Source organism: Aulonocara stuartgranti (assembly GCF_965226115.1).
Source record: "Aulonocara stuartgranti genome assembly, chromosome: 11".
In the NCBI taxonomy this organism is placed as follows: Eukaryota; Metazoa; Chordata; class Actinopteri; order Cichliformes; family Cichlidae; genus Aulonocara; species Aulonocara stuartgranti.
The window spans coordinates 13,859,121-13,875,121 of record NC_138947.1 but is presented as its reverse complement, the minus strand read 5'-3'; the positions used below and the strand labels follow the sequence as shown (position 1 = coordinate 13,875,121).

The 16,001-nt window shown below is 41.3% G+C and overlaps 1 protein-coding gene across 2 annotated transcripts; it reads left to right on the top strand.

Moving 5' to 3' along the window:
• The first annotated feature begins 76 nt into the window (after nucleotides 1–76).
• On the top strand, nucleotides 77–2,408 carry rps9 (ribosomal protein S9). 2 transcript variants are annotated; one of them, XR_014279482.1, is made up of 6 exons: nucleotides 77–163; nucleotides 889–1,001; nucleotides 1,103–1,225; nucleotides 1,413–1,599; nucleotides 1,705–1,859; nucleotides 2,146–2,259. XR_014279482.1 is itself a non-coding variant. In XM_082550540.1 (5 exons), the coding sequence occupies exons 2-5, from the start codon at nucleotides 905–907 to the stop codon at nucleotides 2,321–2,323; spliced, it is 585 nt and encodes a 194-aa protein (XP_082406666.1). In that variant the 5' UTR covers nucleotides 77–163; nucleotides 889–904; the 3' UTR covers nucleotides 2,324–2,408. The 2 variants fall into 2 exon arrangements, 1 of the variants encoding a protein (XP_082406666.1); XM_082550540.1 differs by lacking the exon at nucleotides 1,705–1,859 and having other exon boundaries at nucleotides 2,146–2,408.
• Nucleotides 2,409–16,001: the final 13,593 nt, after the last annotated feature.

Here is a 16,001-nt window from a genome sequence, read left to right as displayed (position 1 = left end):
TGTGCTCTTCGCTTTGACCAACAGAGAGCGACAAACCCAGCGGGCCCGACTTCCGTTTGGGCGGTGAGAGGCATCATGGGATATGTAGTGTGCTCGCAGGCCCTATAAATGATTATGGACTTCCTTTAACTTCCTCTTTACTGCGCGAGCCTGAGCGAGACAGGTACGGTTACCATCCTCATCCTTACCAGCAATACAAACCGAGTGTATTTGGACCTCCACGTTGAAAAACAGTCATAGGACATGAAACTAAACTTATGCCTGTGCCGATTGAAGACCTGCATGTTTTTTTTAAAGCGTTTTTAAACGAAAAGCGCTTAAGCTAATGCTAGCTGCTAACATTAAACAACGTGGTGCGGTGTAGCTGCGGCCTAGTCTTACGGATGCCCGGTCTGTTAAACGTTTATACGCGATTTATTGTAGTTTCAGAAACATTTAATGAAGCGCATCCGATGTATCAGTGTTTCTAGTCAATTCGGTCCTTACACATTACCCTTGTCTTCATAAACCGTACGATCGTGTGGCAAATCTGACCGATACAGTTGAAGCATGGAAGTAATAGTGACGGTTGTAGGTCCCTTTAGCCTGGTAAAAAGTTAATGTCTTTTTTTAAATTATTCAGTAAACGCTTTGAAAAACGGAACTAGACTGACAGATGGAGAGCCTATTTGGCTTAATTAAACTGACTCTACTTTTTGAGGTTGACTTGATTGTCTTAGTTGTAAATTGTAACGAGTTATTGCTGAACGTGCATAATGTTTGCCTTTAAAATGTCTTCTGTGCACAAGATTCAAATAACATGTCAACCTTGAATAACCTATTAAAAGTGTAAAATGGTATAAATCTTATATGTAGCGTCCCCCTCATTGTAATTTCTTGGTTTTGCAGGCACTTATAAGCCATCATGCCCGTTGCCAGAAGCTGGGTTTGTCGTAAGACATATGTCACCCCCCGCCGCCCCTTCGAGAAGTCCCGTCTCGACCAGGAGTTGAAACTCATTGGTATGTTTTCATTTTCATAACTTCCGTCCATATATATATTTCAAGGCATACCCTTTAATGAGGTATACTAAACTGATTACGGCGTTTCATCTCCCTTTAAGGCGAGTATGGGCTGAGGAACAAGCGTGAGGTGTGGAGGGTCAAGTTCACCCTTGCCAAGATCCGCAAGGCTGCCAGAGAGCTGCTCACTCTGGATGAGAAGGACCCAAAGCGTCTGTTTGAAGGTGGGTAGGATGAGTTGAAGCTGGTTTGTGTTGGCCGATGATTTAAATATATAAAGTGTCAGACTTCACCATGGTGTCACGAATTCCTCGTCAATGAGGCCAATATTTCTGCTCTGCATAGATTTTTGAGTACGTCTCTGTGGTTGTATGTTTAAATGACGTTTTGTGTATACGTGTGGTTTTCCAGGTAACGCTTTGCTCAGGCGTCTGGTGAGAATCGGTGTGCTCGATGAGGGTAAGATGAAGCTCGATTATATCCTGGGCCTGAAGGTCGAGGATTTCTTGGAGAGGAGGCTTCAGACACAGGTCTTCAAGCTTGGACTTGCCAAGAGCATCCACCACGCTCGTGTCCTTATCCGCCAGAGGCACATTCGGTAAGCTCAAAGCAACACATAACGGGCTCAGTGGGGTTTTTTTTGTTTTGTTTTGGTTTTTTTGATGGACTCATGAGAACCTGTCGATGCTTCCTCTTCCATCAGAGGACCACCAACCTGTAACACACCCTGTTGACAACAGTTAAGATTTTCATCAAGGTCAATTCGGTATCAAAACCGTATACCTTGTCAGTAGACATTGCCCAGAGCCAATCCTGCTGCCGAGGGCGCAGACAGTGCCACGGTGTTGTGGCCGTCAGGTAAGGTATGGGGGATTGCACCTCGGGCAATTGTAGTATTCACTACAGCATTGGATATGAAGTACTCAGGCTGATGATTTAAGTCATAAGTTCAGATTTCCTGTGGTGTCAAGAATTCCTCGTCAATGAAGCCTGCAGTAAATTATACATGTAAAATATTAAAGATTCACACTTTTTCCACCCTGAAAGCTTTTTCAGCTTTTAAACTGCAAAGACAACTCTTAAGTGCAGCTGGAAGATGCATCAACATTTTCTAAAGTCCTCCCTTTATTGTCTGTCTTGGCAGTGTGCGCAAGCAGGTGGTGAATATCCCCTCTTTTGTGGTTCGCCTGGACAGCCAGAAGCACATCGACTTTTCCCTTAGGTCTCCGTACGGCGGTGGACGCCCAGGCCGCGTCAAGAGAAAGAACGCCAAGAAGGGCCAGGGTGGAGCTGGAGGAGCTGACGATGAGGAGGAGGATTAAGAAGGATGTTGTACAGGAGTGTTTCTTGATACTTCCTGTTGTGACAATTCTCAATAAAATGTTTGGTTTATCCAAAAAAAAAGTAGCTGACTCTATGCAGTTTTTTTTTTTTGTTTTTTTTTTTTAAACGTATGTTTATTTGTTTTTTCAACAGTATCAACACCAACATAAAATGAACGTATGGCAGTCATTAAAATAATAATAACAACACTAATAATAATAATAATAGTAATAACGATAATTGAAGTGTTAATCCTAAAAGGTTCCAAATAAATGCATAGTTAAATAAATTAAACCATACAAATAAATACAATTAAAAAAAAAAAAAAAAAAAAATCATAATATAGGTTACATAGTATATTCCCAACAGCAAGTCAGACATTATCCATTGTTAAGGTTCAAAATATTGGGGATGGAGACAAGAGAAAAAACCACAATAACAACACTGGTCCGGCCGGGTTGAGTCAAACGATGATTTAATGATCACACACGTGGGAGATGGACACTGATGCAGACAGCCTCAAAATCTCAAAATGGTGGAGCATTGCTCAAACTTTTATAACCTCTGGTGCCTCCACCTTATCATAAAAAGCCTAAACATTCACATGCTCTCTCTCACACAGCGCCTAAGCGACGACCTTGGCTCCCTGTTTATCTGCTCCTGCTGAAATGGGGCAGAAAACTCCAGCACACTCTGTTCTCTTCTACTCAGACAAATTAGACAATAACCTTCTGCGAACAGTATTTCTTATAACTCAGCAATATAATGCATCATAAAACAATATCATTCATTCACAACAAGTCAGCAATTTAATGTAATGCAAATCAGTTTAACTAATGCAATAGTTATCAGCTTCTTCTAATTCAGGAGAATAATGCAAACTAAAACTACATAATAATTCACAATCTTTAATTAGGGGTATAACATGGCATAAAATAATATCATAATTTTACAATTCCCCCTGATGAGGTCATTAGAATAATGACCTCACAAACACCCTGTAGCCCAGTGTGGCCGGGTTCATCTCTTCTCCCTCCTGAGGTCCTTTGTCCCCCTGAGGGGCAAACCATATGTAAGATGACCTCTGTGTTTGCGCAAGTCAGGTGCAAGACAAACTATTACTACAAGGATAGCAGGTCCAGATGACACTCCCCTGTTCTCCCACAGCTTTATTTGGTGTTCCCTTATACCATTCAGACGTAGACTAGAACCTCCGTCCGAAGAGCTCTTAACCTTTATTTTATTGCTGCAGCTACCAGTGTCGTCCAGTTGGGTGATCCTCTGCTCTTAATTCTTCAACCTTAGGGGTTAGACAACCCTTCAGTCGTAACACAGATCAGGGGATTATTCTGCTCCGATTTCAAACAACGATCTGTGTATTCTCCAGAAAAAGGAACAGGAAGGTGTCCCCTTTTTGCCCAAAAGCCTCTCGAACCTCGTTGGTCTGGTGTTCCCGGATTTCCGCCAACCCCTTCATGGTTATTGCTGTGTTTATGGGATCCATCCTTTTGTGGTGACTAGCTGGAGCCCAAACGCCATGACCCTTGGACCCAGTTGATGTCTCGGCAGTCACTGTGTCTGACTCTGCTAAGGAGGATCCTCGCATCTCTGTGACCTCGTCTGGTGTCTGTTCCTTTCTCTGTAAGAGACAGAAAACCAAAACACCTCTCTTCCTAACCCTAATAATCTAATGTTCTTATCTGCTGACCTTCTAGTGATTCAGAATTGGTCTAAAACATTCAGAATGTCCCAGGGACTTATTCTAATCATATCTTATGTGTGTGTAAGCAGTGTTTGCATTTAGCCCTCCGCACTCAAGGCATTTCTTACACTTTATCAGTCCGGACAGTCACGCCGAACGAAGCTTCTGACCTTCAAAAGGCCGAGTGCCAACTCGTTATAAGCACATTTGCAAGGTGTGTCTGAAAATTATTAAAACCCCTCTTTTTAACAAAAGACAAAAAATTAACAAATCTTCTAAACGCTATTCAGTTCATTTCAATGAGTAATGATTAAACATGAAAGTGATAGTTTATGCTTTTTCACTGATTCTCTAAAAGGTCCGTCTTCTCGGACCGCTATTAGCTTAAGCTTTACCATTCCTAAATTATTAAAGACACAAATGAAGTTATAAAAATGTTCAAATAATCCTGGTTTGATGTTAAAGCTCAACCTTCCCCCCCTTTTTTGACACATTCCAATGTGTCAAATCAACAGAGCTAGAACATTTAAAAAAAAGTTAGGCAGCTACAAAGTTTCCCAGACTGTTAAGGTGATCCGCGTGTAACGTTCTGACTCAGGTATTTAATATTTTAATAAATCTCGTTTAATTAACTGCCACTACTTAAACTAACCTTAAAGACATAAGTGAAGCAAAGATCACAAAGAATAACATGATATCAATGTTATGTAAGCGCGTGCGGCCTTCTATGCTCGAAGCCTTTCCCCTCAATAGATCAGTCAGACATTCGCGCTGACCGTAGCTTTTAACCCTTATTAACTTGAGCACAACTCTACAATGAGCAACAAGTTGCAATATGTATAAAAATGATCACGGTTACACTTGCAATGAAAAATTATATCATTATCCTAACACCTGTAAATAGAAGATTCATCAGAGGTTATAACAATCACAGGAACACAGATGTTAGTATAAGGTCAAAAACTTCAATAAATGATCATCGATGCAATGCTTGTTGCATGATTCTCATACAATAATAATGCTGACATTGAAAATAACAGTATAACACCCCCTTTTGTCCCGTTTCACTTGACACCTAAACGTTTATAAATGCCTCTCTAATTCTTGATTTTATTTCCCCCTTTTCTCCCCTTACTGACCACAGCAGGGGGATCTTAGTTTTGAATCAGCCATGAATCCAGCTCACCTGATTCATCAGTGAGCTCCACCATCACTGGCGTCTGACAGGGTGGTGCTGCATACTCTTCCTTTAATATCACTATTTTCAACCTGTTAATGAGAGTGTTTAAACCTGAAGTCGACTACGTCCACAACAAGTCAATACAGCTGTAAATGAGGCCAATTATCAATCTATTACCAATCAATAACAACAGATAACTTCTATTTTATGCATGCTTTTAATCAACCACTCACCCAGAGGATCTCCAATCCCAGGAAATGCCTTCTCCTCCTTTAATGAGTCTGTCCTCCTTCCATGCCCTGGTAACTGGTCCATCCAGAGCCATATGATCTCAAATATACATACGACAAGCCAAACCACACCTTGGTCACACCAACCCCCTTTCCACCCCCAAGATGTCCAATGCCATCCTAGTATGGACTGTCAAAAGTGGCTTTAACGCTGACTGTTCTGACAATCCATTTTATAACGTTCCTGGTCAGATTTGCCAATCTCTGCACCAGAGTTTTAAACGTTTCGCCATTTTCATTAGGTTTTATCTTTTATTTAGTTTCGACTCCAGATTTTCAATTTTTTGCCAGTTGTAATTAGTTTTTACCAATTCTTTGCTAGTTTAGTCTAGTTTTTATTTTCTGAAAATCCTTAGTTTCAATTTAGTTTTATTTGTGTTTTGCAAAAGTTAAGTGTAACAAAATCTCAGTTCCATCATATCAGTCATGCTCTTCTAATTATCCTTGGGTGTTGAGACTAATAACTATTAACTCTTGCCGCACCGAGTGTTCCTAATTTTGGTTGAAGTCAATTGATAACCTTTTGAAGGCGATTGTTTCACACCTTTATTTAGATGTCCCAGTCCTGTTATCTCGGGATACATCACGCTGCCTTATCTGGGGTTAGCTATTTTCTTGGGATGCGAGTTAAGTGGGTGAGCTCTTCAACGAGGGGGAGCGTGCTCCCCCTGATGAGGTCTTCTAGGTAAGCTAGGTTAACCTTCTTGTGTGAGCTTTTCAAGTGCACTTTTAAGGTTTGTGGGATTTTTTGTTTTATAAATGTCCCTCAAGACCCCCTGATGACCCAGTAATTCATTTTTGCGCACTGTAGTACACATTTAGTTTTTTGCTTGTAGCTCTCATACTCTACTTGCCACTCCTCTAAGTCCTGATGTTTCTTAGAGAGGACAACAGAACCTTTAAAATTATATCCCATGTGTGGGGGTGTGGCCTTGCCAATTGTTTTTCCCACCTTTTCAAAATGGCTGGCGTGCCCACAAGCACATTTTATGGAAGAAAGAAAGGTAAGCTTGATATTTACAATTAAAATGTTTTGTTAAACTCAGATTTTTATTTTATTCAAAAAATAAACATCTGGTAAATAATTTCAGGGGTCTTTAAGAATTAGGCTCATTTACTTTCACAGGGAACATGACTAATTTATTAATGTGTGCTCTACACATTGGGACTTTATATTTATATTTATTTCACTTTTTCCTAATACCCAACTTTTGACAAAGGCGGAGAGAATTCTTAACACAATTATTAAGGGAGATTCAAACATAGATTTTTCAAAATATGAGAGGGTCAGGACCCACTAAAAGCCACAGAGAAGATTATCGAGATGCAGTGGCAGATGTAATAGAGAAAGACACAGGGCCACCTGAAATCTGTCGTCCTATCTGGTGCAAAACCAACATGTAGTAGAATCTGGAATTTTGATTTTGAGTTAAAAATAAAATATGGGTAAAATGCAGAAATGTTTTCCAGTAAAGTAAAAAATAAGAGTCGCAATTATAGTTGAATCCATAACACCTAATTGTTTCTATGAGATCACGTCGTTGCTGAGAGTTATCAGTGATCTCAATGTGTGAAAAGAACTCACAGTATCTGGGGTTTAAGCTCCTCTTGGCTGAGAAACCTGGGACAAACATGTGAACAAGACCTGAATAATATCAGTAATGAAGACTTCTCTCCAAAGATCAATAAAAGGAAGCCCCAATCTGATGAGAGTCTAGCAAAATATGGTTCACTCCACTTGCCTGAAATGGTTAGCAGTCCAAGGCATTTCAGTTGTAGAATGATTGGGTACAACAATGAAACAGATGTGAGATGAGGGAAGTGCCAAATGTTCCTTTGTGTCTCCAAATAAAATCAGTACTTACTCAGATATCCTAAATAAATTGACTTTTGTGAAATAGAAAGGTCAGTGCCATCACTTATTCCTAAACCAATAGTTTACAGTTAGTGAAGTGTCAGTGACTTCTGGGTTGGTCCCTGATCTTCATCTTATGAGATTGTTATTTTAATAACACTTGATTCATTTAAAAGAAAAAAGAAAAAAAAAGAAAAAAGAAAAAACGAAAATATTTTCTCCCTGTTTTTTCTTATTCTCTGGGTCTCAGGAGGACATTACGTCCCTCTCCACTACAAGACTCTTGTTATGTCTACAAAACAGTCATATTAAAATCATCCTCAATTCTATTCTGGCGCTGTCTCCCGACTTTTCCTGACCTGATTCTGCGCGTGAACGGAGCAGCAACACAGACGACTCGACTAACGTACTACCTTAATTTCACTACAGCAGGGCACGCACACATCAATGCAACCAAACACATTTTGCTATAAATCTAGTTAATTTTAGTTAGTTTTGTGAACATTCAGTACAGTTTTAGTTAGTATTTCTTTTTTTTGATTTTATTACCGTTAACGCAAATTCTTTCCACTTCTACTTTTCGTTATTTCATTTGTTGTCTTTAATAATAATAATCTCCTCTGCACCCTTGAATAAACACCATTAACATGATCAACCTTTTGCTGCTTGTTACTTCACCATCTTATTGAATCAAATACTTCATGCTTATGTGGTTTACGACATTATATTTATCTAAATCTCCACTTTGTGTCTAAATGTTTGAAGAATTTTTGAGGGTCAAATTTTGAGAATTTGACCATAGTGAAAGTTATGGCATTATCACCCCCTTTGGGGATTACCTGTTTCCAGTTTTGATGATATTCCTCCCCGTTCTTTATTTTTTTTTTTCAAGTACCCCTCTTCGGTGGCGAGAAACTGTTGGTGTGATCAAGCGGGTGCTGTAAAAACAAAAGCTCAGGACAGAACAGTCACCAGTCATGTACTTCATTCAAAATTAACAAATATTAAGCTTCATATTGATCCTCTGAGTGTAATGGTACATTTTAATTTGCACTTCTAAAAACAATATTTTCTTTATTTTACTCTTGTTCTTGTGCAGCACCACCCCTCAGCACATGCCCCTGTTATTTTATCTTACTTTTAAATTGTTGACTACTTCAAGAGAGCGCCCAAAAGACGGGGACCAGTGTTTATCATTACATATCTCCATTTTGAGTGTGGCTGTCTATCATTCCCCTCTTATTCATAGACCTCGGTGGAGGGTTTTTTGTTTGTTTGGTTTTTTTTTTTCTAAAATTAATTGACTCTCTATAGTGACCCACTATGGTTAATAATAACATGCTCAGTCATGAGTGGGATCAAACCTTTTCTTCACTTTAGCATTTAATATTCCCAACAATATAATGTAATACCTTAATTAAAACACAGCTACTAAAACACAATTTCCTTAATGCAAACATCAGTAGCTCAAAATTAGCAACCAAAGGGTTCAGTCTGCAGTTCACACTGCTGTGAAGCTACAGCTCTTTAGTCTCTGTCATTCTTCTGTTCTTGCAGACAAAACAAAGCAAAACAAAACATCCACCCTTCTTTTACAGGCAGGGTGAATTGTCTGTGGACATTCAATAATCCTAAAGTCAGCACCGTTTTTGTCTCAGTATCAAGTCAGTTAAACTTTTAGTCGTCAGTCATATGCATACATCCACACACATTCATACCAAAAGTTGCTGATAATGGAGTCTCACGCGCAGCCTATTCGAGGCTCCATCACCAGCAAGATGACGTCATCATTTTAAAGGAAACAGCTCCTTGTTTGTTTTTCCTTCTTTGGACTGGATTGACTCGCTGCAATCCTTTTAGGCTTCAGGATCAGTGTCCCATATAAATCAATTTTCTCCCAAGCTCATTATAATCATGGAGAAAAAATACTTTGCGACTGTTTTCAATAAGAATATTTTATAGCGCTTTAAAGTTCAATCTCTCAGGCCTGGATTAAAGAGCTGATTTGTTAAATCAGGAACTCACAAAATACCAAAATATCACCACCGGTGGATCACACCTCTCAGATGTTCTTATCTCAGTGCACTGTAACAAAAGCAAAAACAAACGTAAACAATAAAACACTCATATAATAACAGATACTGGGGCCCATTGCAAACATGTCCAAAATTCAAACCATCTTTCTCTCTCTTTTAGAGAAAGAGAACAATCCAAACCTCACTGATAGAATCAACCTAGTGTCAAACAAAACCCAAAGATCAACCAAAACTCCTTTTTGCACCAACAAAACATGTTGGATTTACTTGACTCAATAGTGGACACTAGTTACACACCAACTCTTTACCTTGGCAAAAACGTAAACAACTAAGTTGAATCAACACAACCTTTTCATAATCTCTTCGAAATAAAACTCACACCATTCATTCATCATTTTCGCTCTGTACCACTGCTCCTTGTTAGACTGTGTGAAGCACAGTAAACAATTCAGTGGAGGCTTTGAGCCATAAACAGACATCACGCACAGACATTGTTTTCATTATCAAAGTGCTTCAGACCATGTCCTCTAAATCTACACAAATGCCCTCTGCGTGGCATGAAATACATTTAAGCAATAAATAATCAATCAGTTCTTGCTGTTGTAACCAACTCCGTATTTGGATGTTTGTGTGCAGCATTTGTTAGTAAAGCATTCTTCATTGCATCAGCGTGTGTGTGTGTGTGTGGATCACTTCTCAGTTCATTGAATCAACATTTTAATTTGTGTGTGTGTGTGTGTGTCATTTCTCCCTCAATCAACGAGTGCATATGTTCATATGTATGTTTCTTTTCACTCTGAGTCGGTGCATGTAGATGTGTGTGTTTGTGTGGGTGTTTGTGTTCATCACTTTCCTGTTGTAGTGTTCTGGGTAAACCACGGCCTGAAGCGTGCCCTGGGTCCTGCCCTCCTCCTTTTCAGTCTGTTTGCATCCATTGGTGCTGCTGCTCAGAGTTCTGTCCATACTGGTTCTGGCCCCAATTGAGGCAGTCCTTTTCTCCAGTGTCCAGCATCTTCTCCTTATTTCGCTCCTCCTTTACTTGACCCTTTTGCTTCGGTCTTCCTTCAGGGTTTTGATACGCAGCTCAATTGTCTGGATGTCCGTTTGTTGCTTGCAGAAGTGCGACTGCTGTCCGTTTGTTTGCAGGTGGAACGGCTGACATCCAGAAGGTGTATAGGAGAGTCTGCAGCTTCCACCTCCCCAGTGGAAGACCTCAATCTTTGTTCTGTTAGTTTTACACAGGCCTCAAGGCTCTCTGGGATCCCTTCTTGCACTCTCAAGCCCACGGCTGAGGTCGTAGTCGTGGTCCCATTCCACGGGAATGGAGTCCATGGTTGTTTGGGTGTCTCGGCCCGAGCGTTCAGTCCAGAGCTGGGCAGCCCAGGACGCTGAGCGATCGGAGGACGGCAGAGGCGACAGGAAGCCATCCCCCTAACGTTCGCTCCATAGCAGACCGGACAAATCACACTGCTCATCTAGCTCCAGGATGCTCCGGCCTGATTTCAAGTCCGGTGTCTAGGACTCCAAGCCTGATGGGTTCGATTTTCAGCTAGCTCCTCCTGGGCCATGCTCAGTTTCTGCTCTGATGCCTCGAGGTCTTATTGAGGGCAGAAACCTCAGAGTCTTTTCCGTAGAAATCAGATTTAAGTCCATTGATGTTTTCCTTGCTTTGCTCCACGGCCTTTTGCGGCTCTGCTGTTCGGCTCTTCTCAGAGGTCAGCTCCTGGCCGAGCCCCGACACCTGTGCCTTCAGCTTATTTTCTCCTGGTGTTTTGTCCATTCTGAGGTGACCTCAGTTACTCCTCCTGTCCCTGGCACGCCCTTTTTGCTGCCCGATGGTCATTGTTGGTCCGTCACTGTCCTGCACAGTTTTAATGCAGAGTGGTTAAGGTCAGCATGGTTTTGCTCGGCCTCACTTTTCATCTGGGCTTGATGGGCGTCTCGTCACAGCTCTGTCAGCTGAAGCTGTCTTTTTCCATATGGCAAGAATGTAAAGAGTGTGTGAGAGGGGTGTGTCCAATCAGGCACAATGCTGGTGGCTTTGCGAGTGCCTCGTTTTCCAAATCCAGATGTTTCTTTGTCACGTACACAGCAACAGAGAGAACAGTCTGTTGTTGGGATGGCTGAGGTCTTTCACGATCTTCCTGGTCTTGGTCCAGCACCGCCTGCTGTAGATTGAGTGCAGGTCAGGGTGCTCGGAGCGGATGGTGCGCTCAGCTGATTGCACAACCCTCTGTAGTGCTTGTCTGTCCGGCATGGTGCTGTTCCCGAACCAGACAGTGATATAGCTGCTCAGGATGCTCTCAATAGTTCCTTTATATAAGGTGGTCAGAATCGGTGGTGGGAGCCGGGCCTTTCTCAATCTTCTCAGAAAGAAAACACGCTGACAGAAATCTCCCCGTGTAGTGAAACGGGCCTTGGATTACCGCTCTCCGTCTCTGCTGCATGAGATCATTTTCCTGCAGCACTGTTGACATTTTCAAGTTGTTGTTGCGGGTTCAGCTGCTTTAGCATTTAGTCAGGGTCACATCAAAGATGGTAGAGGAGAGAGCAAAGATGGTAGAGGGGAGAGCAGGAGTCCAGGGTCAGCCTCGGCTTTTCCGGGCCGACAAAGCAGCCTGTAATCAAGCATAAAGAGAAAAAACAAAACAAAACAAAAACAAAAACAAACGAACAGGAAAATCATGTTGTATTGGCTGTGTTACTCAGAGAGGGGAAAAACAACGGGACCAGGCCCTGTGTCAGCCTTCTCTCCCCCTTTTTTTTTGTTTTTTTTTTCTCACCATATAATCCTCTCATAACCCACCAAGCTGACAGGACAACACAGGTACATGTTAAAATTCTTAAGATCATGTTTAAAGCACAAAAATGGAATTTTCTTTCATTCAGTAATCACTTGTATTAATCAATCAAAAGAAAACATGTCACAATTTGACTTTTATTAACCACTAAATTTGTCGTGTAATCACTGGTTGTGATTTTTTTTTTTTTTTTTTTGAAGTTAAGTTGTTGTCCTGCAACCCAGAGGGTTTATTTGTTAGTAGTGGATAAACTTTATTGTGTAACGGCGGGTGTATGTTAAGTTTCACTGCTTTAAACTTGCTGGAAAATCTTCACGTGTTCATGGGTGTAAGCTGTTTCTTCATTGCGTGTATGTGCGTTTGTACATGGGCTAATTTAACGTTTTTTCTCAAACGAGGCATTTCTCTAGCACGTGCCTCTCTCTCACATTTCTCTGCTTGTGTGTGTTTTTGTTTCACCTTCTTGTTGTGATGCTCCAGGCGCCTTCCCAACCTCCACAAGTCTGTTGGCCGCAATTTTATGTGTAAAACTTCTCTTAATTTCTCCTTTAATTCTCTGCTAGCTGCTGTCTTTTCCACAGCTGCTGATTCTTGCTGATTTTGTGTCCATTACTATAATTTTGCTTCGGCCGCCGTGCTTGTGGGGGCAGTTGGTCCAGCCCCATAGCCACCTGTATCAACACACTGAGAGATTTATTTAATATCATTTTCATTACTGTTAAATAGACTAGCAGGCAAGACGCCCACCTTTGCACTGCAGACTACATGCCAGTCTCCCAACACACTCCTCTCTGAGTTTCAGCTTTAAACTCCAACATCATTCACACCCCAGTCATTCAACACCTTATTTGTAGTATCATAATCAGCAAAATCAGCGTTTTACTTACAGGCATGTATCATTGTTTGCAAATCAAAATTATAAAACTCAAAAACACGCTAAACAGGAAGCAAAGTCCTCTGTGCGCGTCACAGCTCATTTGCATGTTCACACACCGTCTAAAAATAGCTCGCAGCGCTGCAGTGCGCTGTCGTCACACACAGGGTCACACAAAGCTCAGACAAAACTCTTCTATTTTATATTACAAAGACGTCTTATATTTACAATTACTGACAGGCCTGACAGATTCAGCACCTAACAAATTTCGACAAATTTAAGTTAACGGGTCCAACCGAAGAAAGCTTCACTTTTTTGTAATCAATTAAACAGTATCTGTTACTTCTGGGAACAGTTTCTGACCTAACTTCTAAATCCCTAACTCAATTTAACTTTGTCCAAACAAGCACATGACACCGTTTTAAACGATGAGGAGTCTCGGTAACTCCTAGCTTATTTCGGGATGCCCTGTACCCCACAGTTAAACCAAAACTGAACTACCCCTGTTCGCCGACAGGTCAAGACCGCGCGTCCACGGCCAGGAGGGAGCGTAACCTCCGGGCTATGTGCTTCTTAGCATCTTCCAGTGCCGTCCTATAATAATTTTAACCTAACCGATTTTGAAAAATTTTACCATAACGGGTCCCACCGAAGAAAGATAACTTTTTTACGACCAATTAAACAGTCTCTGTTACTTCTGGGAACAGTTTCTGTCCTAATTTGTAAAACTATTAAACAGTATCTGTTACTTCTGGAACAGTTTCTGTCCTAATTTCCCTACCAAACTACCTGAGCCTTCAGCTCAATATCCAGGGACTCAAACCCAACATTATTACTTTCATATTTCTTCAACTTCATTAAACATTCTTAAGCAACTTTAACTGCATACCACACGGTGATTCTCATCAAAATCAAAACAGACACTCTACCAGTAATTTCAGTGAGTAGACTTTAATTTAGTCATATCCAATTTGGCACATTTTGGAAATAATTCAACAGGTAGTGCCTTACCTTTAGATAAGCCGGCTTTTGTCCACTCAAATCAGACCACTGGCTCGTGCCTGTCCGTTCGACAACCTCGGACCGTCCAAACTTTTAAATTCCACCCCAATACCACAGGACGAGCCCCCAAGCTGTTAAGGTTCAAAATATTGGGGATGGAGACAAGAGAAAAAACCACAATAACAACACTGGTCCGGCCGGGTTGAGTCAAACGATGATTTAATGATCACACACGTGGGAGATGGACACTGATGCAGACAGCCTCAAAATCTCAAAATGGTGGAGCATTGCTCAAACTTTTATAACCTCTGGTGCCTCCACCTTATCATAAAAAGCCTAAACATTCACATGCTCTCTCTCACACAGCGCCTAAGCGACGACCTTGGCTCCCTGTTTATCTGCTCCTGCTGAAATGGGGCAGAAAACTCCAGCACACTCTGTTCTCTTCTACTCAGACAAATTAGACAATAACCTTCTGCGAACAGTATTTCTTATAACTCAGCAATATAATGCATCATAAAACAATATCATTCATTCACAACAAGTCAGCAATTTAATGTAATGCAAATCAGTTTAACTAATGCAATAGTTATCAGCTTCTTCTAATTCAGGAGAATAATGCAAACTAAAACTACATAATAATTCACAATCTTTAATTAGGGGTATAACATGGCATAAAATAATATCATAATTTTACACCATTATCTAGTTGTCTTATTCACTCACCGCCCCCACATCCCCACGCCCCCCCCCCCCCCCACATCCCCACTCCTCAGTAGATCCAAAAATATCTTCCAGATGTTGTAAAATTCAGAAGCCTTCTTTCTAACAATATAGGTCAGTTTCTCAAGAGCTAAACTCGATGTTAAGTTATTTAACCAGTGGTTAAAAGAGGGGCAACCAACATTCTTCCAGCATAAGGCGATACAGCGTTTGGCCTGTAACAAACAAAGATCGACCATTTTTCTTTCCTCACAAGACAGGGTACAGTCATCTGGATACAAGCCTAAAATGCATAACTTAGGGCAAAGCGGTACAGGTAGGGTTGCCAACCGTCCCTTAAAATACGGAATTGTCCCGTATTTCGAAACAAAAGTACACGTCCCGTATTGAGCTAATAAGGGACGCACTTTGTCCCGTAATACAGTGAGAATCAAAAGTAGTCTATAAATGTTTATGGAATTAACACTTTGTTTGAAAACATAATTCCCAGCCCCTCTCCTGCTTTGTGACCAATGAGCTGACAGCACACTTATGACAATTCGAGTATGACAATTCAGATTACCGCTCATCTCATTGGTCGAGGAAAGGTCGCTTGCGGAGAAAATACCGGAAGACAACAGATGACCACAACAAGAAGCATGGCCAACAGGGGAACAAACGCCGACTCTGCGGTGCAAGTCTCGGATGACAGTACACCTAAAGCTGGGCAAACACTGTGCGATTTTTTTCAGTCACGTTATTCAGCTCCTGCTCAAACTGCACGATTGACTCGCAGGGGTTAGAAGTTGGTATGTCACGATGTACTCTCACACTATACCGCCCGATGCTCTGATGCGACCTGAGTGCTCACACTGTGCCTCCATAACATGAAGGTTATAACAGAAAATCTGTCGCGCTCTCTCTCTGTCTTTCACTCACACAGACACACCACCACTACCATCAACTTTGCTAAATTGCTAATGAAAAACATTGATCAGGCAGCTGTGATTGAGCAGTAGTGTAAATCCAACTATTTTCACGGTTGTTGTGGTCGTGATAATTTTGTGATGCCACATCGAAAAGGCTCGGATGAGCTTTCCAAAGTTCTACAAGTTGTGCCTCCATCGCTTGTGTCCAGATCACACGCTGCACAGCCGTGCTGCTCCATCTTTTTCACCAACGTTTACGTTTGCGCGCGAGCAGTGTGAGCGGCTCACGAGCGATTGATGATCGGG